The 24,779-nt window shown below is 40.6% G+C and overlaps 1 protein-coding gene across 1 annotated transcript in view; it reads left to right on the forward strand.

Annotated features, from left to right (window-relative positions):
* The window catches only part of PTPRM (protein tyrosine phosphatase receptor type M), a 753,002-nt gene that overhangs the window by 452,365 nt on the left and 275,858 nt on the right, over window positions 1-24,779 (forward strand). The window contains exons 10-11 of the mRNA XM_029226979.1: window positions 5,676-5,877; window positions 8,657-8,759. Coding sequence (XP_029082812.1) covers window positions 5,676-5,877; window positions 8,657-8,759 — 305 coding nt within the window. The remainder of the gene's footprint in view (window positions 1-5,675; window positions 5,878-8,656; window positions 8,760-24,779) is intronic.

Here is a 24,779-nt window from a genome sequence, read left to right on the forward strand (position 1 = left end):
AATGCCTAGAAACAAATGATAATGAAAACACGACCACCCAAAACCTGTGGGATGCAGCAAAAGCAGTTCTAAGAGGAAAGTTTATAGCAATACAATCCTACCTCAAGAAACAAGAAACGTCTCAAATAAACAACCTAACCCTACACCTAAAGCAATTAGAGAAAGAAGAACAAAAGAAACCCAAAGTTAGCAGAAGGAAAGAAATCATAAAGATCAGATCAGATCAGAAATAAATGAAGAGGAAATGAAGGAAAAAATCGCAAAGATCACAAAATCTAAAAGCTGGTTCTTTGAGAAGATAAACAAAATTGATAAACCATTAACCAGAGTCATCAAGAAAAAAAGGGAAAAGACTCAGATCAACAGAATTAGAAATGAAGAAGGAGAAGTAACAACTGACACTTCAGAAACACAAAGGATCATGAGAGATTGCTACAAGCAACTATATGCCTATAAAATGGACAACCTGAAAGAAATGGACAAATTTTTAGAAAAGCACAACCTTTCGAGACTGAACCAGGAAGAAATAGAAACTATAAACAGACCAATCACAAGCACTAAATTGAAACTGTGATTAAAAATCTTCCAACAAACAAAAGCCCAGGACCAGATGGCTTCACAGGTGAATTCTATCAAACATTTAGAGACGAGCTAACACCTATACTTCTCAAACTCTTCCAAAATATAGCAGAGGGAGGAACACTCCCAAACTCATTCTACAAGGCCACCATCACCCTGATACCAAAACCAGACAAAGATGTCACAAAAAAACAAAACTATAGGCCAGTATCACTGATGAATGTAAATGCAAAAATCCTCAACAAAATACTAGCAAACAGAATCCAACAGCACATTTAAAAGGTCATACACATGATCAAGTGGGGTTTATCCCAGGAATGCAAGGATTCTTCAATATATGCAAATCAATCAATGTGATACAACATATTAACAAATTGAAGGATAAAAACCATATGATCATCTCAATAGATGCAGAAAGAGCTTTCGACAAAATTCAACACCCACTTATGATAAAAACCCTCCAGAAAGTGGGCATAGAGGGAACTTACCTCAACATAATAAAGGCCATATATGACAAACCCCCAGCCAATATTGTTCTCAATGGTGAAAAACTGAAAGCATTTCCTCTAAGACCAGGAACAAGACAAGATTGCCCAGTCTCACCACTATTATTCAACATAGTTTTGGAAGTTTTAGCCACAGCAATCAGAAGAGAAAAAGAAATAAAAGGAGTCCAAATCAGAAAAGAAGAAGTAAAACTGTCACTATTTGCAGATGACATGAAACTATGCATAGAGAATCCTAAAGATGCTACCAGAAAACTACTAGAGCTCATCAGTGAATTTGGTAAAGTTGCAAGATACAAAATTAATGCACAGAAATCTCCTGAATTCCTATACACTAATGATGAAAAATTTGAAAGAGAAATTAAGGAAACACTCCCATTTACCACTGCAACAAAAAGAATTAAATACCTAGGAATAAACCTACCTAAGGAGACAAAAGACCTGTATGCAGAAAAGTATGAAACACTGATGACAGAAATTAAAGATGATACAAATAGGTGGAGAGATATACCATATTCTTGGATTGGAAGAGTCAACATTGTGAAAATGACTATACCCCCCAAAGCAATCTACAGATTCAGTGCAATCCCTATCAAACAACCAATGGCATTTTTCACAGAACTAGAACAAAAAATTTCACAATTTGTATGGAAACACAAAAGATCCCGAATAGCTAAAGCAATCTTGAGAAAGAAAAACAGAGCTGGAGGAATCAGGCTCCCGGACTTCAGACTATACAAAGCTACAGTAATCAAGACAGTATGGTACTGGTGCAAAATCAGAAATATAGATCAATGGAACAGTATAGAAAGCCCAGAGATAAACCCATGCACCTATGGTCACTTTATCCTTGATAAAGGAGGCAAGAATATACAATGGAGAAAAGACAGCCTCTTCAATAATTGTTTCTGGGAAAACTGGACAGCTACATGTAAAAGAATGAAATTAGAACACTCCCTAGCACTATACACAAAGATAAACTCAAAATGGATTAAAGACGTAAATGTAAGGCCAGATATTATAAAACTCTTAGAGGAAAACATAGGCAGAACACTCTATGCCATAAATCACAGCAAGATTCTTTTTGACCCACCTCATAGAGAAATGGAAAGAAAAACAAAAATAAACAAATGGGACATAATGAAACTTAAAAGGTTTTGCACGGCATAAATGAGACAAAAAGGCAACTGTCAGAATGGGAGAAAATGTTTGCAAATGAAGCAACTGACAAAGGATTAATCTCCAAAATATACAAGCAGCTCATGCAGCTCAATATCAAAAAAAGAAAAAACCCAATCCAAAAATGGGCAGAAGACCTAAATAGACATTTCTCCAAAGACGATATACAAATTGCCAGTAAACACGTGAAAGGATGCTCAACATCACTAATCATTAGAGAAATGAAAGTCAAAGCTACAATGAGGTATCACCTCACACCAGTCAGAATGGCCATCATCAAAAAGTCTACAAACAGTAAATGCTGGAGAGCTTGTGGAGAAAAGGGAAACCTCTTGCACTGTTGTTGGGAATGTAAGTTGATACAGCCACTATGGAGAAGAGTATGGAGGTTCCTCAAAAAACTAAAAGTAGAACCACCATATGATCCAGCAATCCTACTACTGGGTATATACCCTGAGAAAACCATAATTCAAAAAGAGTCATGCACCACAATGTTCATTGCAGCTCTATTTACAATAGTCAGGACATGAAAGCAACCTAAGTGTCCATTCACAGATGGATAAAGAAGGTGTGGCACAAATATACAATGGAATTTTACTCAGCCATCAAAAGAAACGAAACTGAGTTATTTGTAGTGAGGTGGATGCACCTAGAGACTGTCATACAGAGTAAAGTAAGTCAGAAAGAGAAAAACAAATACCGTATGCTAACACATATATATGGAATCTAAAAAAAATAAAGGTTCTGAAGAACGTAGGAGCAGGACAGGTATAAAGATGCAGACATAGAGAATGGACTTGAGGGTGTGGGAAGGGTAAGCTGGGACAAAGTGAGAGAGTGGCATGGACATATATACACTACCAAATGTAAAATAGCTAGCTAGTGGGAAGCAGCTGCATAGCACAGGGAGATGAGCTCGGTGCTTTGTGACCACCTAGAGGGGTGGGATAGGGAGGGTGGGAGGGAGACACAAGAGGGAGGAGATATGGAGATATATATATACGTATAGCTGATTCACTCTGTGATACAGCAAAAACTAGCACACCATTATAAAGCAATTATACTCCAATTAAAATGTTAAAAAAAAAAAAAGAAAAAAAAGAAGTTTAGAGAAGAAGGTGTAGGCAAGTCTTAAGCGCGGAGCTCAGAAGTTTGAACTTTGTCCCGTACGCATTTGTATCGCATTGAAGTTTTTCATAAGGCCAGTCCTTATGCTAATTATACTGCATCCTCACTGCTGGGTTGGGTGTCCCCTTACCACCAGACTGCTACCTTCCTCCCGGCAGGTACTGTGTTTGAATCACCACATGAGACCCCAGCCCAGAGTACAGTGCTTGGCACACAAGAGACATGCAGTGAAGATGCTGTGAATGAGGGAATTCATAAATTTGAAGAAGCAGTTATGTTGTCACAGGTTAGATCTGCCTTCTCTACCTCTTCTCTGGAGCTCTCAGGATGGAGTTCAAAGTGTGCAGCTAAGCGCATAGCAGTGACATTGAATTCCCCCGACAGCAGGTGCTGGTGGACGTGGTCTTGTCTCTTGACTCAGAGGAACCTCATGAGGGAAGCCCATGAGAGGGTTAACAGCAGATCTGCTGCCTGACTCTGATGGTGTCATGCACGGCGGTGATTAATATATACAGCAAACATTTTCTTGCCAAAGCATAGTTGACTCAATCTAAATATTCTTTCAGAGAGGTCTCCTTAATTATAATGACATGCTATAAATGTAAGAAGAAAGAATGTCAATTATCAGTTGGTATAATAACAGTGTTAGTGTTCATGCACATAAATTATCAGTAACTTTAACCTATCTAAAAGCAAGAAAAGTGCTCAGTTTTGCAATTTAAAACTTTTGAATATGCCACATTTAAAAATTATGCCTTTACAAGGAGGAGAAATTAGTAATCACCCCTAAAATGCATGTTCCTGAAGAGTTGATGAACTACTTAGAGTGGAATTTTTTTTTTTTTTTTTTTTACGGTACGTGGGCCTCTCACTGTTGTGGCCTCTCCCGTTGCAGAGCACAGGCTCTGACGCACAGGCTCAGCGGCCATGGCTCACAGGTCCAGCCGCTCCACGGCATGTGGGATCTTCCCAGACTGGGGCACGAACCCATGTCCCCTGCATCGGCAGGCGGACTCCCAACCACTGCGCCACCAGGGAAGCCCTAGAGTGAAATTTTTTAAAACATCATTTGAAAGGGCAAAATTTAAAGACACCTATGTTATATTTATTTTCACACAATCCAGACCCATCCAGGGTGATTTGAACACCTGTCATGTGGCAAACATAAAGCTTCCAGAATTGCACTGTGTCCAAAATGGAAACTCCTAGTCATTCAGAGCAATTTAAATTTAAATTTTAGTTAATTAAAATAAAATGATTCACAGACATAGAAGAGATACTTATGGTTACCAAAGGGGGAAGGGAGGGAGGGATAAATCAGGAGTTTAGGATGAACATATACACACTACTATATATAAAATAGATAACCCACGAGGACCTACTGTATAGCACAGGGAAGTATACTCAGTATCTTGTAATAACCTATAATGGAAAAGAATCTGGAAAACAATATGTATATATGTATGTATAATTATACAATCACTTCGCTGTATACCTGAAACTAACACAACATTGTAAATCAAGTAACTTCAATTTTTTTTTAATGATTTTTAAAAATAATAATAAAATGAAGTAAATTTTTCAGTTCTGCCATCTCACCGGCCATGTTTCTAGTGCTCTGTGGCCACTTGTGGTTAGGGGCCACCACATTGAATAGTGCGGAATAGAACTTTCCCATCCTGACAGTCCTATTGGACAGCATTGCTCTAAAGAAAAAAGTAAATAGGACATATCGCAAACACCACAGTCACAGCATTAAGGGCTACTGACACGCATCTAGGATTTATTTTTGGAGAGGTATCTTTGCCCACATTAAGGAAAACGCTTAAAAGTGCCCTTGTTACCAGCATACGATAATCCTATTCAGGGCAAAATCAGACTCTGGCCCCTGGATGAGAGATGAGGCCTTCCCCTTGTCAGGTCCTTATCTGTTTGAGCTGATTGTCTATTTTGTTATTTTGTTTTAAGCCAGCTGTAATGTAGTTTTCCAACAAGACACTTTGAAAGCAAACAACTTCAAGGTATTAGCTTAAACCTGAACTCATTCTTTATGTTCTAATCTACTGGCTTGCAGTTCCTCTGTCTATAAAAGTAATAACTCATCACAGTTTTGGCTGAGTTCCTGTGCCCGTTCACTGGATCCAGGATTTGAAGAGTCTAGGGGAGCAGGACAGCTTATCATAAAGCGTCTGACAGTGCATACCTCAGGAGGGCTTATTGGATAAAGATGCAGTCTCGGTCGATCTGCCTCAGGTATTTCATCACATCCGTCTTGTCTTACAGATCACCTACAAGGCAGTCAGTTCCTTTGACCCAGAAATAGATCTATCCAATCAAAGTGGAAGAGTTTCAAAACTGGGAAATGAAACCCACTTTCTGTTTTTCGGACTGTATCCAGGAACCACATACTCCTTCACCATCCGAGCTAGCACGGCTAAGGGTTTTGGACCCCCGGCAACAAATCAGTTCACCACCAAAATATCAGGTATCGTACATTCATGAGCTGTGTCTTATATCAGAAGTAGCATTTGGGTACTTTCTCATTCCCATTGTCAAGTCTGCAGAGCTCACCCAAACGTACACGTAAATTCATATTTTTGTAAGTATGAAAATCGGACTTATGGAATTCAATGAAACGCTGAAAACGTTTATCATTTGGGAGCTTCGGATCGTCGTCCTGCGTCAGGAGGTAGGCACTGTTTTAAGAGTGTGTGTCGGCGAACTCAGACATGAGCGGGAGATGCTGTTCCCGGCATTCTCAGCCCTTCGCAGTCCCAAGTTCCCAGAGCAGCAGTGTCGGGAAAGTCTCCATAGCGAGGTCTCTCACGAGGGAGTGCTCAGCAGAAAGGCAGCGTTATGTGGAGTCCCTTCCAGAAGGCTCAGCCTTCCGTGGGACCTCCACTGTTAGTAGTTTCACGTCCTCAAGAGGGAGGCTACTACAGAGGGGGGGCACCAAGCACTTACATCCGCCAGCTTGTTTCTTGTAGAGACTCAATTACACCATCCAACAAAGGACATAATTTGGGAAATATTTCTGGGCATGTGCAACTGTGCAGAAAATGTCTTTGTGCTTCAGACTAGAGGAAATGGAGTTGCCATCTGGTGTGGGATATGCAGCAGCAATAAACACAGTTCCAGGGGACATCTTTCCTTTTCCATGTTTTCCCCTTTGGATCCGAGTAGGGCAGTATTTGAGTTTGGGCTGTGACTGTTTTGGTTGGGGGTAGAAGAGCAGGAGGCAGGTGATAGAGTAACTTCTCATCAGTCCGGGTCAGCTAAGTAATACTTAGCCTGATTTTTATATCTGTTGTCCCTCATCCCTAGTTCTGCGAGAGATTTTCTTTAGGACTGAAGGAAGGGAAGGAAATACAGCACAAGTACTCTAAGGCTTCTACTAGGTTTTGAGGGAGAAGTGAGGTCTGGAATTTTGTTTTTAAGCAATTGTAACTTAAGGGATAACTTTGCATTGTGTAAGAGTTAATTTATGAGCACAAACTTAACTTGAAATTTAATAGACACTTGATGTTTGATATAAGACATTAGCTTGTAAAAACAACATGGAGAGTTGGAAAAGAGGAAGGATACTTCAGAGGTTAGGAAAATGACATAAGTTGTACAGATGCCTGAGTAGAAAGACCACTGGGCCTGGAATCAGAAAATATGAGTTCTAGTTATAATTTTTCCCAGGGCTTTTTCTCTGATCTTGATCAAGTGAATTTACCCCGGGATGTAAATTAAGATGATATTATCTGTTTAAAGAGGTAATGTGTGCCAGTGTACATACCTCCAAGCCCCTTTTTTGGTAATTTCTCCCTATGGAAGCCATATTTCAACGATTATTATCTTAAAGAGGCTATTCTTTTAGAAAAAATCATTCATTTTTACCATTTGTATTAGATAAAAATTCTGGTTGGTGTGAGTCTGGCCGCTCCTAGCCCACCAAGTTCAACAGTTCTATCCCGAAGCAAAGCCAGCTGACATTTTAGTTAGCCTGCAAAGGCTCATCAAGAATAACTATTTGATTTTTATGGTTCAAAGAAATTACGGATTCTGGGCCCCTATTTTCTACTTCCATGGACCTCAGAGAACTACTCTCTATCCAAAATGTAGCTCTGTGTTATGAACTGGAGTTAATTTTTAACAGAATTAGAGCTAATTTTAATGCTGAGAAGATCCATTGAATGGACCTGAGCTATAACCCATGTCTTTTACATAAAAGCTTCTTGTATGTAAGAGATTTAAAAAACGATACTCGCTAAACTGGCCTCTACTGTCCTCATGAGGGACCCAACCTGAGGGCCTTACAAAGGCCGGTGCCTCTGCGGCCGGGGTCATAGCCTTCGTGCGGCGATGTCTCTTGTGCACCGTGATGACAGAATTACCGAAGAGCTGTTATCTTCTAGTAACAAGCTGAACAGTCTAGAAAGCAAAGACTGCCAGGAAATGGCCTTGGATATGGGATCCGCCCTGGGAAGAGGGCTGACGTTTGTAGAACTAGATTTGCCCGTCTGTCTTTATCTATTATCTCTTTGAATTCCCGTAATAACCCTGGAGGGTAATTTCTCCTATTTTGATAGATGAGTTAACTGAAGCTTCAGAGATAATTACCGTGCCTAAGCTCTCATGCTGGTCGAAACAAAAGGCAACAGAAAGTCAAACCCAAGCCTTTCTCACTTCAACTCAGTATCTTTTCCTCGGTTGTGCTTTCCCAGAGAGCCCACTGGTGCCTCACTAGGTCCAGCCAGGCCCTCTGACTCCTGAGGACCTCTTCAAATCTCTGGATGGATATTTGGTACACAAGAAACCTTGACTTAGATGGGAGAACTGAAATGATCAGTTTTATGATCCTAGTAATTATTTTTTAAATTTGCATTTAATATTTTAAGAAAAGCATATGTACAGAAAAGTACACAAATTTATTTTACAATTTAATTACAGTGATGTACATGTATGGATGGATGTAATGGCTACACCCATTTAGCGAGAATCCGAATCGAGAAACAGTATTACTAACACCTCCTAAGCCCCCCCTCGTGCCCCCTCCTAGGTTAAACTCAAGACCAAAGTCAACACATGATGGTTTTAACAGCTGTCCCTGATGTTCAGGGTTGGGTAGATACGTAAAGGCTGTTTGTGGTTGGTTCACAGAGGCAATTTAAACTAAGTGTGCTGTGTTTTTAATGCTCATTGTAAATGAAAGTAGAAAGGAAACGGAAAAGACAAACCAGAAATCATGAGTCTCCTATCTCATACATCTTCCCCAGCACCCTCCATGCCGGCTTATGAACTTGAGACGCCCTTGAATCAAACCGACAACACGGTGACGGTCCTGCTGAAGCCTGCACACAGCCGAGGCGCACCTGTCAGGTACCAAGCGGAGAAGGGGTGGTTTTAGGTGAAAACTGAAGTCATCTCACATGTGTTTTCTGGGGGTTTGCTACAGGCCTCAGGCAACATGTAAACCCATATCCTTATGAACTCTAAGTAAAAGAAAGGACTGAGGGGAAGGATAGGGTTTTGATGTGGGGCGATCAAGTATTGTGTAAAGAGTTTGATTCTGATGCAAGTGGGTTGTTCTTTGAAGATAAGGAACAAAAACCCCAGTCCTTATACAATTACTCAGCCATAAAAAGAAACGAAATTGAGCTATTTGTAATGAGGGGGATAGACCTAGAGTCTGTCATACAGAGTGAAGTCAGTCAGAAAGAGAAAGACAAATACCGTATGCTAACACATATATATGGAATTTAAGAAAAAAAATGTCATGAAGAACCTAGGGTAGGACAGGAATAAAGACACAGACCTACTAGAAAATGGACTTGAGGATATGGGGAGGGCGAAGGGTAAGCTGTGACAAAGCGAGAGAGAGGCATGGACATATATACACTACCAAACGTAAGGTAGATAGCTAGTGGGAAGCAGCCGCATAGCACAGGGAGATCAGCTCGGTGCTTTGTGACCGCCTGGAGGGGTGGGATAGGGAGGGTGGGAGGGAGGGAGACGCAAGAGGGAAGAGATATGGGAACATATGTATATGTATAACTGATTCACTTTGTTATAAAGCAGAAACTAACACACCATTGTAAAGCAATTATACTCCAATAAAGATGTAAAAAAAAAAAAACCCCAGTCCTTTCGGAGGTGGCTTTCCTCCTAAAAGGTAATTGCTCCCTGTAATTTAGTTACCCAAGGTCAGGTGAGCCCTATTCCTTAAATGGACTTTCATGGAGTGCTTTTGTTTGTTTTGTTTACAGGGAGTTTTAAGTCCTTAACCTTCAGTAAACTGGCTAATCTCTCAATTGAATATGTGGTGTATAACTGTTTTTTTAAAGAAACAGGTGATTAGAAAGATGATTGTGAAGTCTTTATTTGAACAGATTTAAGTTTATTACCATGATGTAGGCCTCATTTCTCATCGTGTGATGATTTATATAGCTAAGAAATTACAAAGTATAACTTTTACCGTGAATGAATAAAATAAATTTATTCTTCGTAGGAAGGAGCAAAGGAATGCCTGAATAACTCTTGAGTATGAACTTGTCATAAGCTCATTAATCTATATAAATGAAATTTCTACTTGTTTCAGAGGGATTCAGATATTTTGTACTAACAGAGTAGATTCCCTTGAAAATAACCTATTCCTTTGAATAGCGTTCTCCAAGGAAACGTTTACGTTCACAATTAAGGCTACAGGGCCGGGGGTGGGGTTCCTTTCCCTGTGCCTTTTGTAGAATTTTATTGCATTAACCTTTTGAAACCTGGCCTCTCTTTGATCACGTTTTCACTACAGTATCCAAGGCGGATCCATTGGACTTCTTTCTGCCTGATAAGATATGTAAGTTTCAGTTCACAGACTCAAGATGAAAAACAGACAAGCGTTAGTTGATAGAGAATTCACATTAGGGTAGAATCACAGAAACTTTTATTTGAAAACCCTGCAAAATGATATGAAACAAGTTTTAGTTTGCTGACTTACTCAAAGTAGTAGCCCATGTAAGGGATTTCAGATCGCCACTCGTAGGTGCAGTGAGCACACTCTGAAACATGTAAAAGCTCTGTTGCAGATGTAAGATATTATTTCTGCAAGAAAAGCGATGCCACTGACACTGCCCAGGCCCTTTGGGTTGATTTGTTTGGCACTGAGGGGTTGCACGAACTGAATGACCCCAGTCTCACCCTCATTGGATGGCTTTCCAAGACCCAAGCATACCTATGGCCGCGGGTCAGACTTTTTCACTCCAGAAAGCTGAATTATTATTAAATGAAAATTGACCCTCTGACCGTGGCCTTGAGAACATCATTTGTTTCTGACCAGTTTGAGTTGCCCAGACTCAGCAAAACAGGCCGTTAGGACAGGAGTCCAGGTTCTACCGCAGAGGCATCTCGATGAAATGAGAGGGTAGAGGTCATTCACTTCCAGAGCCTCCAAACTGAAGGAAGCTGAAACCCTAACCATTTCTCCAACACTCTACTTTATTCTCATAAAAACTCCTTTCACACATTTTCTATTCTTGTTGCTTCTTTCCTTCTAACCCTTTCAGTTGGATTGCCATCCTCATCTTTGTATAGATCTTTCCAAGTCTAAGTTTTCAAATAACACTTCTTTGGTCAATCCATGTTAGTCCTGTCCCCAGAAACCCTTTTCTTATCTTTTTAAAGTGTCAGTTGTGTCCCAAACGACTACCCATATTTTCCATCACCTGCCTTGCTAAGGCACGGTTTTGTTCTTTTCCTTTACACCTTTCTAGTTGTTTTTGGAGACTTTGAAGCCTTGCTACTTAGTTAGTTGTAGACATCCTCAGGCTTTGTATTCTTATGTCTATAAAAATAGAAATTCAGATGCTGGTCAGGGTGTCTGAGACGCAGGTCTCACATCATTTCAGCAGGCCCAGCTCTAACTCTGTGAAGATTTCAGTTTATCATGTCACGTGCTCTTTCACACCTGTCATACTGCCTGATTTTCCAAGTTCAGCACTGCTTTGCTTTTATGAAACATCATCTTGTTACTGGCTAAGCATTCCTGGAATTGACTGGGGTCATTGTGCATTCTGCCTCTATGATGCCCTCTTCTACAATGTTAGCAGCTTGAAATGAACAAATTTACTATCTATATCCATCCTGGAAATCTACAATGCCAGAATCAAGATCAATTCTTGTGGCAAACAGTTCAATAAGCATTACAGGGAAATCCACTACAGATGCCACCTTTACTGGAAGGATGCTTGTCTTAAAATGGGTAAATTTTATTGGCACAAATTTGAGAGAGGAAATTATCTCAAACTCACCTGTCAAAAATATTTTTTTTTGAGAAAAGTGAATATTCTCTTCAAAGGATTCATTATTATAGTACAGCATAATGTGACTGATTATCTATTGAGTAGATGGAAGACCAATATATCTAGAAAGACTAGTTTGGGAAAAAAATGTCCATAATACTCTCAGTCTAAATGGGGTATATGAAAATTTTCAATTTCATTTAATGTTTAGAGAAATAAGAACTCTGATTAGGGACTCATAGGGACCTAAAATATAAAGCCATAACGTAGATTGAAACATTTGAACACATCTGGAAATTTGCAAAATGCACATGTAATCAACTGCAATACAAGAAAGCTTTTCCCAAATGGTGAGATAAACACTCGAAGAAGAAATGGAAGTGAACATCTGTTGGCTTTCCTGGATTTTGCACAGAATTATGTGTTCAAAAATACTGTCATTGTGTGATTGCAAAAAACCCATTCTTTTGATTGATTTGATTTTTCTTTAATCCATATTCATTGGTGTTGAAAATTCAGTCATACTTCACTGAGGCACTTTACTAAGTGAGGTGCTTGTATACTGATTCCACTACAAACACTCAGCTTGGTTAATGCGGATTCTTGAAATTGCACTAAACTCTCAGTGTAAATGATTGTTGTCTTTTTATCGATCAGCGCATCAGCTCTGTCACATAAAATTATTTAAATCCTGAGATGGCCGGGAAGAACACAAATTCCATCATTCCAGCCAGTAAACTAGCACCTAGGAAAGAATTTTAATGTCTGTTCATGGATTCAATTTTTTTTCTTTAATAAGACAGGGAAAAGCTTAATTTTCTTTTACTCATTTAGAATCACCTCATTTCTCTCTCGTCTTCTCCCCACTGTTTATTACATGCAGACAGAGTCCAACAGAGAAAACCCTAATAATTTGGCAGTAAAAGAGCAACTCTAAATAAAGAATGAGTTTTACACTAACTGTGGTGCTTTTCTTGCACTAACAAAAATTCTGTCTGTGATTTTACTCTTGTGATGTATGTCTTTATATATAATCTGCTGTGTGCAGTAACCCTCATTAATGATGTTTTATACCTTCTAATGGGCTGTGGCTTGAGACTCAATCACGTTTTTGTAATTCAAATGACTCTCATTTTTGTTCCTTAGGCATTGTTGCTTTAATTTGCTCATAAATGTTTTGCAGCTCGGTGTCTTCTTAATTAAAACTCAGTGCTTGAATATGTTAACTAATTAAATATTTTGATATTCATTTCAGTGGTATGTTCGAAGATTACCAAATCATTCTTTGATTCATTCATTCAGGAGAAACTGTTGAGTGGGGAAAACATCTATTACAGTTGTGTGCCTACAGGGAGGGATGGAAGGAGGGCAGTAATCACAGCAACAACCAAAGCATTAACACCGAGGCTGAACCATGTGAATGTAATTTTAATTCATGGCAGCCACTTTGTTCTTCTAATAGTAAAGTAGTCCAGATTATTTCTTTTTAATTTTATTGAAATATGGTTGATTTCCAATATTGTGTTTAATTTCTGCTGTACAGCAAAGTGACTCAGTTATACATGTATATAATTTTTCATATTCTTTTCCATTGTGGTTTATTTCAGTATTGAGATATAGTTATAGTATAATTCCCTGTGCTATACAGTAGGACCTTATTTATTTATCCTGTATATAAGAGTTCACATCTGCTAATCCCAACCCCCCAGTCCTTCCCTCCCCCTTGGCAACCACAAGTCTGTTCTCTATGTCTGTGAGTCTGTTTCTGTTTCATAGATATGTTCATTTGTGTCATATTTTAGATTCCACATGTAAGTGATATCATACGGTATTTGTCTTTCTCATTCTGATTTACTTCGCGTAGTATGATAACCTCTCAGACCGTCCATATTGCTGCAAATGGCATTATTTCATTCTTTTTTATGGCTGAGTAATATTCATATATATTATATATATATACACACACACCACATCCTCTTTATCCATTCATCTGTCGATGGACATTTAGGTTGTTTCCATGTCTTTAGCCCCAATTATTTTAATGCTGTGCATTGGCAGTCATTGGTGACTTATACTGTGGCTATCCTCTAAGTTGAATGCTTCCTCAACAGTTATGTTTAAAAAGCAATTTGTGAATAGTTTCTGTTGCTGAGAATCGGGGCCAAAATCTTAAAGTAAGTAGGAACTTCACTACCTTATGAATGGGGAAGAGAGGAGGCATAAGGAATGGAAGACATATTTTGCCTAACTTTTTTCAACAATGTGTCCTAGGTAAGTAAGGTTTCAAATGAGACAGGAAATATTTCTTGTTAGTAAAAAGCAATCATAAATGCTTTATTCATCCAAAACACCTCTGATTTAAAAACAAAAAGACTTGTATCATGTAACACCTGCAGTTTCATATATAAGTCAAGAATTTATTTTTATGTACTATGTCCAGATTTTTATTAAACTGATTTTGCCTTGAATTTTTTCTCATGGTAGACTGCAAATGTGTGCTATTCTCATTTACTCCTAACACTTTTTTCCTTATGCTGCTTTGTTTTACGTGGTAAAGGAGGAAACGTTCTGATATTAAAGCGTCATTGTTAACTTCAGCATTTCTTGAGTTATTCAAATTACTCATCAAATATTCTTTTGTAACAAATTAGACAGAAAATGAAAAAGGCATTAAAGGATGCTATTTTTCTCATTATACAGCTCTCTGTCTTTTGAAAAATCCACTCTTAGTCTTCGAAGAAGGTGAAGGACAAGTTTTCATTCCATTGAGGATAAACAGGCAGTAAAGCAATTGTATTTATTTTAAGAAAATGTGTTATATTTCTCACACACGTTCCATTTGATCCTAGAGCTGTATGGGAAACGAGCTTTATTCTCTTTGTGGGCCTGCACTCATGGCCCCAAGCTGGGTATCACACAGCAGTTTTTGTTAAAGGGACTCAGCGTGAGAGTGCCAGGGAGTCTGTGACACTTGCCACCTCGGATGGGACAGTGAAACTAACTTTTGTCAGTAAAAGAAAGGAAAGAGATCATTATTACTAATGAAAGGTAGGAGATAATCATGCATTTCATTCTAAGAAGTTTCCTATTTTAGGAATTACAATTGTTGACATATGATTGACTACGGTCTAGAAGTTTGATGTTAGGAAGTATGGACCAGATTCTTTTTACATTTTTTTAAAAGCAGCAGCAATCTATATGATTGTCTCCCCTTTCTAAGTCCCAGGAAAGACATTATCACTGCGTTGTCACCACCTTTTTGGACACCCCTTTCTCTTCTGCTTCATGCAAGGAGCCTTTGAGCATTTCAGCATTATAGGGTTCTTGTGAGGATTAAATGAGGTACTGTATTTCAAATAGTACTTCAAACCGTACTTCACACACACTAAATGCTACGTAAGTGTTTCTTCTTGCTCTGGCACCCTTCAGGCTGTAGCAGTAGGTGGTTCTCATTGTTTCTTTTCACACGACCAGCCCTGGGCCTCTACCTTTTCCTTTGTTTGTCTCATTCTCTTCAAACCTGCTATCACGAAAAATCTAATTTGACATGAAAAATAAATTAAGAATTTAATAAGTGTGTCTATCAATAAAATCCTAAATAGAATTCCTATAAATTCTAATGTCTCTCCTGCATTTTAAATTCTGATTGCCTCTGGTTACCTGTTTATTTATGCATTTGCAAGTTTTGAGGAACTGATACTATAACTAGGTAATGAACTCTCCCCCAACCCCAGTTCTGTACAACAGCTCTTTAAAAAGGTTAGGTGTTTCCATGTTGACCCCTGAGTCGTTAGCTAATTATGGTCTTTATCAGCTCTAAACTTAAATTTATGAATAAACTTAAGCATAAAACAAAAGGAAACCGATCTTCTGTTTAGAACCACTCTAAAAGTAAAGTTTGCAACGTGCCATACCAACGAAGAGTCCATGAGACAAGTAACTTGCTTGGCTCAATGGGGTCTGTTGTTGTCTCCACTCTCGAAGAATCTGCTCCTCCTTTCACTTTCTTAAAAGAAAGGTATCTGTTATTCAAGTACCATTTTATGGTCATTCAATCATTATGATTATATTAGAATTTATTCTCCAGATTCTAAAAATTGTCCTTTTTTTTGAATTTTATTTTATTTTATTTTTCTGTACAGCAGGTTCTTATTAATTATCTGTTTTATACATATTAGTGTATACATGTCAATCCCAGTCTCCCAGTTCATCCCACGACCACCCCACCCCCACTTTCCCCCCTTGGTGTCCATTGGTTTGTTCTCTACATCTGTGTCTCTATAAAAATTGCCCTTTAATCAGAATAGTTTTATCTATTAGTTTGATCTTGGCTCAGAGGAACCAGTTAAATAGCGATTTGCAAATATTTTATTATTTATCCATAAAAAAATTTATCTCTTTATATTACTTTCTTGCTGGATGAAAGAAAAAACTATAGTGTAAAACCTTACAATGCAAAGTTTACCTTAAGATCCAAAGATTCTGTAATTTAAAAGTAGCTTCAGGGACTTCCCTGGTGGCGTGGTGGTTAAGAATCCACCTGCCAATGCAGGGGACACGAGTTTGAGCCCTGGCCCAGGAAGATACCACATGCCGTGGAGCAACTAAGCCCGTTCGCCACAACTACTGAGCTGGCGCTCCACAACTACTGAAGCCTGTGCGCCTAGAGCCCGTGTTCCACAACAGGAGAAGCCACCGCAATGAGAAGCACGTGCACCGCAATGAAGAGTAGCCCCTGCCCACCGCAACTAGAGAAAGCCAGAAAGCCTGCGTGCAGCAGCGAAGACCCAACGCAGCCAAAAAAAAAAAAAAAAAAACTAGCTTCATTTTAAATTAACCTATTATAAATCAATGTATAATGTTCAGATGTACCCAGTACTTAGCTCTAAATTAATTGGAAACTACTGAATCTATCAGTAATGAATAAGCAATATCATTACGGCCTAAAAGATAAGACAGTATCAGATGTCACGCGTGGTCTTTTGGATGGGCAGAATCAGTCTTCCATCTTTTGACATAGGCAGGAAACTCTTCTGATATTCAAATAATTACTCTGAATATGCATCACATGAATAGCGGACCTAACTTTCTAAAATGACTCCCATGATACAGGGAAAGAACATACTCTTTGGAGTAAATAAACCCAGTTTCAAATCCCAGCTCTCTCAACGACTATCTATGTGATGGTTACAAATCTCTTAACATCTCTGAGCCTCAGGCCACTCATCTTTCCAAAGCAAGGGGTGACGCCATGTTAGCTCACGGAGCTGCTGTTGGGGTTACATTGACGCAGTAGACACTAGGTTCGAGCACTGTGTGACTCCCTGGGGATCCAGAGGGGCCTGTCGTGGGCTCTGTTCTCCAGGGGGTTGCAGTCTTGACACATGAGCCCAGCATGTGCTCTGGTCCCCTGTCTCGGTTGCTGAGGAGCCTGAGGGCGGGGCTGTACCTGGGGTGGGGGGTGTTGGGTAAGATTCCAGAGAGGAGCTGAGTCTTGACAGATGGATGTTGCCCACGGGATGTATGTCAGATGGAGACAGGAGGTTACGTATGTGGCACGGACTAAATACTGCGCAAGACAGACGCATCCCAGGAGGGCGGGGAGGACCAAATTGGCCTGCTCTGGTGATCAGAAGTGTGATATAATTAGAGAGGGGTGGGATGGCGAGATGGGAGAAGCGGAAGGGAGATCAGGGGTAGATTGATTGATTGGGCGACCTTATGCTCCATACCAGGGGGTGGAGATGTATCCAATGGGCAGTGAGCAGCCATTCCAGGGACTTAGGTAAGGAAAAAATGTAGGGAAGATCAGCTGCAGCCGTGGAGGGTGGATTAGTGGGACGGGGCATAGGACAGGTGTACAGGTGTTCCTTTTCATCCACCCAGTTAAGGTATCGCTAACCCTTAGGGAAGGGATCTTATACATGTCAAATGCTAATTTTCATTAGAAACAGGACTTAGGGAACCAGAAACATTTAGTTCTTTTAGAAGAAAAAGAATGTATCGCCTAATCAAAGTGATTGGTGATGTTAACTGTTTAAAGTATTGTTAAAGTGCATACTAGGACACTCAAAATTGAAAAACTAGCTCAGCCATGACTCTCTGGTAATTTACTGGAAATTACTAATCATGTGAATATTTTTAATTTATTTATTTTGGCTGTGTTGGGTCTTCGTTTCTGTGCGAGGGCTTTCTCTAGTTGTGGCAAGCGGGGGCCACTCTTCATCGCGGTGCGCGGGCCTCTCACTATCGCGGCCTCTCTTGTTGCGGAGCACAGGCTCCAGACGCGCAGGCTCAGCAGTTGTGGCTCACGGGCCCAGTTGCTCCGCGGCATGTGGGATCCTCCCAGACCAGGGCTCGAACCCGTGTCCCCTGCATTAGCAGGCAGATTCTCAACCACTGCGCCACCAGGGAAGCCCCATGTGAATATTTGTAAATCCCAGTTTTCATAAGTGGTAAAGAGGTGGCGTTGTTAGTCCTTCTTCCTCAGAAGAACCTGGACCTTTGTCTTTTTGCTTCTTTCTACCTTCCTTTTACTGGATCACCCTAACCCCTTTTCCCTGAGCCTGTGCTAGGCACTTTTGGGACCATTATGAAACACACTGGGGTGTGTCTGCAATGCCAGTGAATGGATGAGATGGTGTCTTGGCTTACTGAAAGAGCGCAAAAGGAGTGAATGCTCCAGGACGCTTAGTGGATGAGTGTGGCTGACTCTTGGCTGAGGGACAGGGAAGACTCAAGGTTTTGATCACACTGTTTCTCGTTGTTCTCATTCCTGTACCCAAAGGGACCCATGGTTGTCTCTGCAAAGATCAATGTCTGAGGTTGGACTGCAGGCTACACAAAGGCCCTTGAGTGTCATTTATAGTGGAGGCCGTACGTTATCATACGTGACCGCCTCCCTGGAGGTGAGGTCAGTAGCGCTGGGCACAGCCCCCCCACCCGCCGACCAGGAGCCCAGAAGCCACCTGTCAGGATGGGGAGGCAGACATGCAGGTTGAACTCACTGGCCACTGACAACAGAGAAAGTTACCTCCTGCTTCTTCCCCCCACCCCGTCTATCTGGACCATCCATAAATGAAACAGTGGCATCACTTAAAAGCGGTCTCAGTTGTAAACCCAGAGCCCCAGAAGGTTGCCGGTGCCTTGAATTGAACAACTTACCGCCTGAGTGACAGATCTCACTGCTGCTCTGCCGTTTGCTCTCAGCGGCTGCTGGCTCTTCCTAATCACGATTATTGATTCCACGGAGTTTAAGGGATGAATTTCTAGAGGCGTTCCGAGCCGGGACCGTTAGGCTTTGGGAGACAGGATCTTGGACATTTTGACAAAGACTAACTGATCCGACTCTGGGTGCTTCACTTTCATTTCTTTAAGTGTTACAATCACGTAAGTACGTGAGAAAAGACGACAAGTTCAGAGAGGCCGATAGTTACTCTTGGGGCAGACAGTGAAAGCCCGCCCAGGGAGCTGCCGAGAGCTGTGGGCTTTGGGAGCCAAGGAGCCACTCGGAGAGGACCTGACCACTCTCCTCAGGTGTCAGCGGAGGAGGGCGGACATGGCCGTATAATGAACACTGTTTTATGTCATTCTCTTCGGCAGAGCATTTTCTCAACCGGCGCTTCTAAGTATGTACAGTGTAATTGTTTATGGTGAGAACAGCAAAGCACAGGAAGAAGCTGATGTGCCTTGTATTTCATCAAAGATTATTTTATTAAGTCTATTATTACATTACGCTTGTGATGGTTACCTATATTTGGTTTTCAGCTCCTTAATTTAATTAGCAGTCAGTTCTTCAATCTGTGAGATAGTAGAACGATTGGGTAGCAATGTTTGTTTTCTCCATATCGTCGTATCCATTTTGAGCTGTTCTGTGTGTCCTATTTTTTTCATTTCTCTATGTTTCCCTAATAGTGTTTGCCTGTCCAGTGTCAGTGTATTTCCTGCTCAGTGAGAATTGGTAAGAGCTCTCTGAAGTTATTAGTCTCTACTTAAAATTCTTGTCCTTTATAATATTGCCAAGTGTTATAGGAAATTTGAGGGTTGACATTTGCCTATTATTCATTCATTTGTGCACCAGATATCTATTGAGCATCTTTATTTTCAAGTCACTGTGCTAGGATCGTGATCAAGCTGTGTAGAGAAGCCCAGAGTACACTGAGAGCATATGACAGAATGATGAAATCCCAACGAGGAAATCGGGATGTGCTGTTTCAGCTGAAACTCAAAGGAAAAGTAGGAAGTGGCCAATCAGGGGCTGGAAGGCAGGTGTGGGTCCACCAAGGAGAGGAGCAGCCTTTAGAACAGCCTAGGATCAGAGGAAGTAAAGAGATGTAGACAGTGGTCATCCCAGCAAATACAATTAAAACCACACACATAGTAAATGAAGCTTGACCAGCACTCAGGAGTATTAATTAGATTTATGAATTTAATGTTGGAAGTGAGCCTTTTCCTAGGCTAATTATTATGTAAAATGTATGTAAATGTAATAGGAAATGCAAAATGATTTTCATAATTTAGTTTCTGAATATCCTTCAGTACCTCAAACCTAATTAAGTGTACAATAAATGTTTATTGAATTGAACGTCATCTTTTTCTTGTGAGAAGTAATTATCACTGAAACCTTTATAGATAAGAAGGCGAAGATCTCAAACCTCCTTTTAACTCGTTGGATGTATAAGGAAGAAGAAGCGTTTAAAATTTATATTCTCATCTCTAAATAAAAGTTAAATACCATGACCCTTCCATAGAGTGCAGAAGCATAAAAAAATACCCTACCCTTACCCTTGGATCAATCTTATTTTTTTTAATAAGAAGAGAAATTCAGAAGGACTACTTCAAATAAGCCATTGGTACAAGTTCATATTTCATCAGGAACGTCACTAGAATCTTGCACGCCTATACTGACCCCTTTGAAACTTCTGCTTCTCACCTCTCAGGGCCACTGACACCCTCCTTTCTCCTTTGCTTTCCACCCGCCCCCCATAGGTGGGAAAGGGGGTTGGGAGGTGGGAGAAATGGGCGAAGGGGCATGAACTGTGGGGTGATGGATGGTACCTGGACTTGTCATGGTGGCCCCTCTGTAGTGTATACAGATGTTGAATTATAATGCTACATACCTGAAAGGTATATTAGAATTATTTTTTTTTTTTTAAAAACTGGGAACCATGGAGAATTATTACAAAGAATTCTCTGAAAACAACTATCATCAAAAGCAATTAAAATGTAATGAAAGCTTAAAATTAATTAGTAATTAGTTAAAAGAAAAGAACAATTGCATGGACCAGAAGCCTTGGGTTTGCACCTGGGCTGTGTTGTTTACACTACTGTGTGACCTTGGGCATCCTGTGAACTCTGAGTCTTTCTTTAGTTCTGAAATTGGGTCTAACACACGATCTGTCCGTTTCACAGCATCTTCGTGAGGATTAATACAGGTGAAAGTTGTTTGTAAACTGAAGTGCTAAGAAAGGGTAAAACTATAATATCAGGATTTGCTTAACAAAACACACTGACTAGACTGATGTTCAGTTTTTATTCCCTTTATTCCTCGTTTTTGGTAAAATGCTTAAAATTTCTAATCACTACTGCCCTTTAACTTTTATGCCAATATACCGAGACTACTACTACTACTACTGAAGTAGACTACTACTTCAGTAGTATCTGTGGGGACTTCCCTGGTGGCGCAGTGGTTAAGAATCCGCCTGCGCCAATGCAGGGGACACGGGTTTGAGCACTGGTCTGGGAAGATCCCACATGCCGCGGAGCAACTAAGCCCACGCACCACAACTACTGAAGTCTGAGCGCTTAGAGCCCATGCTCCGCAGCAAGAGAAGCCACCACAGTGAGAAGCCCACACACTGTGACGAAGAGTAGCCCCTGCTCGCCACAACTAGAGAAAAGCCCGTGTGCAGCAACGAAGACCCAACGCAGCCATAAATAAATAAATAAAAACAAATAAATTGATATTAAAAAAATAGTATCTGTATTCTAAAGGAAACCCATACTTTGACAATAAGTTTATGGTCGTTGTAAGAAATATGTGCAGTCATTCTGTAAAATCATCAGTTTTAGAAGACCTACTGTTCCAATCCAAGCCCCACAGAGATGAGAAAGCACTGCTGGTTGGAGAGGTTACAAACAAGGGCTCTTTCCTGGGAACGAAGGTGCAGAGCTGTTCAGAAGCATCAAATATGCAGCCAACCACAGCATGAAGTTTGGTGACCCTGGGTTTAAATCCTAGTGCTTGTTTGCCCTATAATCTCGGGCAAGTGATGATACTTTTCTGTCTCATTTTCTTCCTCAATTAGTTGTGAGTGATAATATCTACCTCAAAGGGCAGCTAGGAGGTGAATGACAGTAAGCAAAGCAGTCAGGACAGCATCTACCACAGGCGTTATCAGCTCAGTATAGGAAAGCTTTTCTTATTTATTGTTGACTCTATTCTGGTCTGTAAAGACGGCAGTACCTTGTAGATAACTTGGTAGCCTCTTTTTTTATGCCTGTGTCATAGGAAAGTTTCTAAGTCCCAGTATAATACTTCTGAAACTCAGTTATGATCTGACAGGAATAATAATCATGCTAATAAAAAAATGAAGAATTGTTGTTACTTGGATTGAGTAGCTATAGTGTGGCAGTCCCATGCTTGGTCCTTTATGAAGTGATTTCTAATCATCCAGAGCAGAGTTCCTGGTCAAATGCCAGCACTCTGTGTACAGATACAGGAACTGAGATCTGGGGGGATTAACAGTCAGCCATGCTCTCCCTGTGCAACAGTGCATGGCCTGCAAGGCCCCTCCCAGGAGCCATCCCTACCACAGACATCGCCCCTGCAGAATCTCTCTGGAACCAATGTGGTTACACCTTCCTTTGCAGACCTGGGCTTTTCTGAAAATTAATATCCTTTCTTTATTGTCTCTTCCAGTGTTAAGAAAATATATAATGCCTTTGTTTTTAGATTATGATCCTTGTAATCTTTGGGGTTTATCTCTAATACTTCATTCTTAGAAGTTAAAGCAGGGTTTTTTGGTTTTGGTTTTCTTCATTTTTGTTTTTAAGCTAAGACTTCCTTTTTATTTTTTTGGTCAAGCCTAACTCCATCAAAATCTGCTCAGTGTTTACTAGCGAAGTTTTGATCACTTGAAGGACTTGGGTTAAACAGCTTTGTTTTAATGTATTGGATTGTTTTAATCAAATTCATCAGTCTTTTTTTTTTTGATATGTATGTTCTTTTTTCATATCACCGTGTTTAATAGTCTCCGGAGGATAAAGAAAGAAAATACCAATTCTTTTGAAATGCTTATTAATAGTTTTTTTTTTTTTAATTGTTCCCTCTTCTTTATTGAAGAATTGTAAACTGCAAGACCATCTTAAACCTTTGGGACTAAAGGTTCTTTTGTCACAGTTCTGGAACCTTTGGAAAAGGTTCTATCCATTGCTAAACTTGTTTAAGGAAAGGAGCTCTAAATACCTGACTTCCAACCTAAAATTTTTCCTTTTTTCATTGGTACACATAGTCACAAAAACGAAAATGTCATTTAACAGTAAAACTTCAGTTTTATGTTACTATATTGGCTCGGTTTTTTTATGAGTTATTGTAGCTGAATTGCTACAGAGTGTGTTCACAAAAGGTACTAAATCCCTTATTACCACTGCCACCACCCTTCCCCCACCTGATTTTAGGTGACTTTTATTGTATTAAAAAATAATACTCTGCATTCCTTTACTGCCAGGAAACAAAGATCATTTTTATTAAAGTTGCTTTTAGGATGACAGTGTCAGTCATCTCTTTGAAAATTCATTTTGGAAACTAAGTTTGTTCTTCCAGAACCCTTGAAAAGAAGCCTGAAAAATTGCAGGGGAAGATAATAATAATAGAGCAGATGTATTTGAGCAGTTATACTGTGAAACTTAATTTAACTTTCCCTCAAACTCCATTTCAGACTTGCTTTTGTGCATGAAGATATACTGTCTCGCTTTCCTTCCCTCATGTCTCAGATTTTCTTTTTCTTCAACATAATCCCCTCCGAAGGATTCTGTGTAGGAGACCAGAGCTCCAGTCTGATGCTCCGGGGCCCGCAGGGCAGGTGCACAGGCCTTGCTCAGGGCCTTCTCTGCAGAAGGCCAGGCCAGGAGCCACTGGCCTGGGAAGGGTGCAAGGGGCTCCCACTGCCAAATTCTACCACCACTGCCCCCAAAACAACCAACACATCTGTAATATTTTGACTTCACCTTAATGATTAAAATGGAGAGCAAATGAAATAACTAAAACTGAGAGAAGATGGCTCTTGTAACCTGCGGCGTGATTAGAGAAGGCAGAAAAAGGAGTTCCAAGTTTGCCTGGAAGGCACCTGTGGGGAGGTGGAGGGGAGCAGAGACCCAGGCTCTGCGTGTTTGCAGGCTGCTCTCCCTGCCCTCCCCCAGAGAGCAATCTACCTGGTTCTTATTCCTCACGTTGGGCATCACAGCGGGATGGGAGTCAGCAACCAGCCCTGGCTGTCATGCCCTGCAGCGTCCTTCTGCCAGGAGCTGGGCAGTATGGAAACTGTGAGGAAAACCCTGCCACTCCTGGGATTCCTCTCCGGGAAACTCGGGCACTCTCGGGACAGGCCTGCTGGGACCCTGGCAGGCATCTGAGCCAGAGCCCGGCCATTACCCTCAGTGTTTGGTCCTATTGATGAAGAATCCTCGTGCCCCTCGGGAGTCTGATGGGAGACTTGTTGAGACTTGGGTGGGTCTTTGTTGGCACAGGTGGTCGTAGTGAATGGAGATTGCATTGGGAATCCAAAGACATGAGCTTTTTGTTTGCTGTCATTGCTTTATCTCTAATTTGGGGGGAAAGTTGATGGCTGTAGGTGGCACAGGACAGTCTTCAGGCGTCACCGGCAGTAGGAGCGTTTGGGCACTAGGTCCAGGCCAGATGTCCTCGGGGAAGCTGATGCCACAAGAGATTTGTTTTTTTTTCAATAGATCTTTTTTGGAGTATAACTGCTTCACAATACCGTGTTAGTTTCTGTTGTACACCAAAGTGAATCAGCCATATGCATACACAGTCCCCATATCCACTCCCTCTTCAGCCTCCCTCCCACCCTCCTTATCCCACCCCTCTAGGTGG

This window comes from Monodon monoceros, unplaced genomic scaffold (genome assembly GCF_005190385.1).
Source record: "Monodon monoceros isolate NGI ecotype Baffin Bay Population unplaced genomic scaffold, NGI_Narwhal_1 Super_Scaffold_1, whole genome shotgun sequence".
Classification (NCBI taxonomy): Eukaryota; Metazoa; Chordata; class Mammalia; order Artiodactyla; family Monodontidae; genus Monodon; species Monodon monoceros.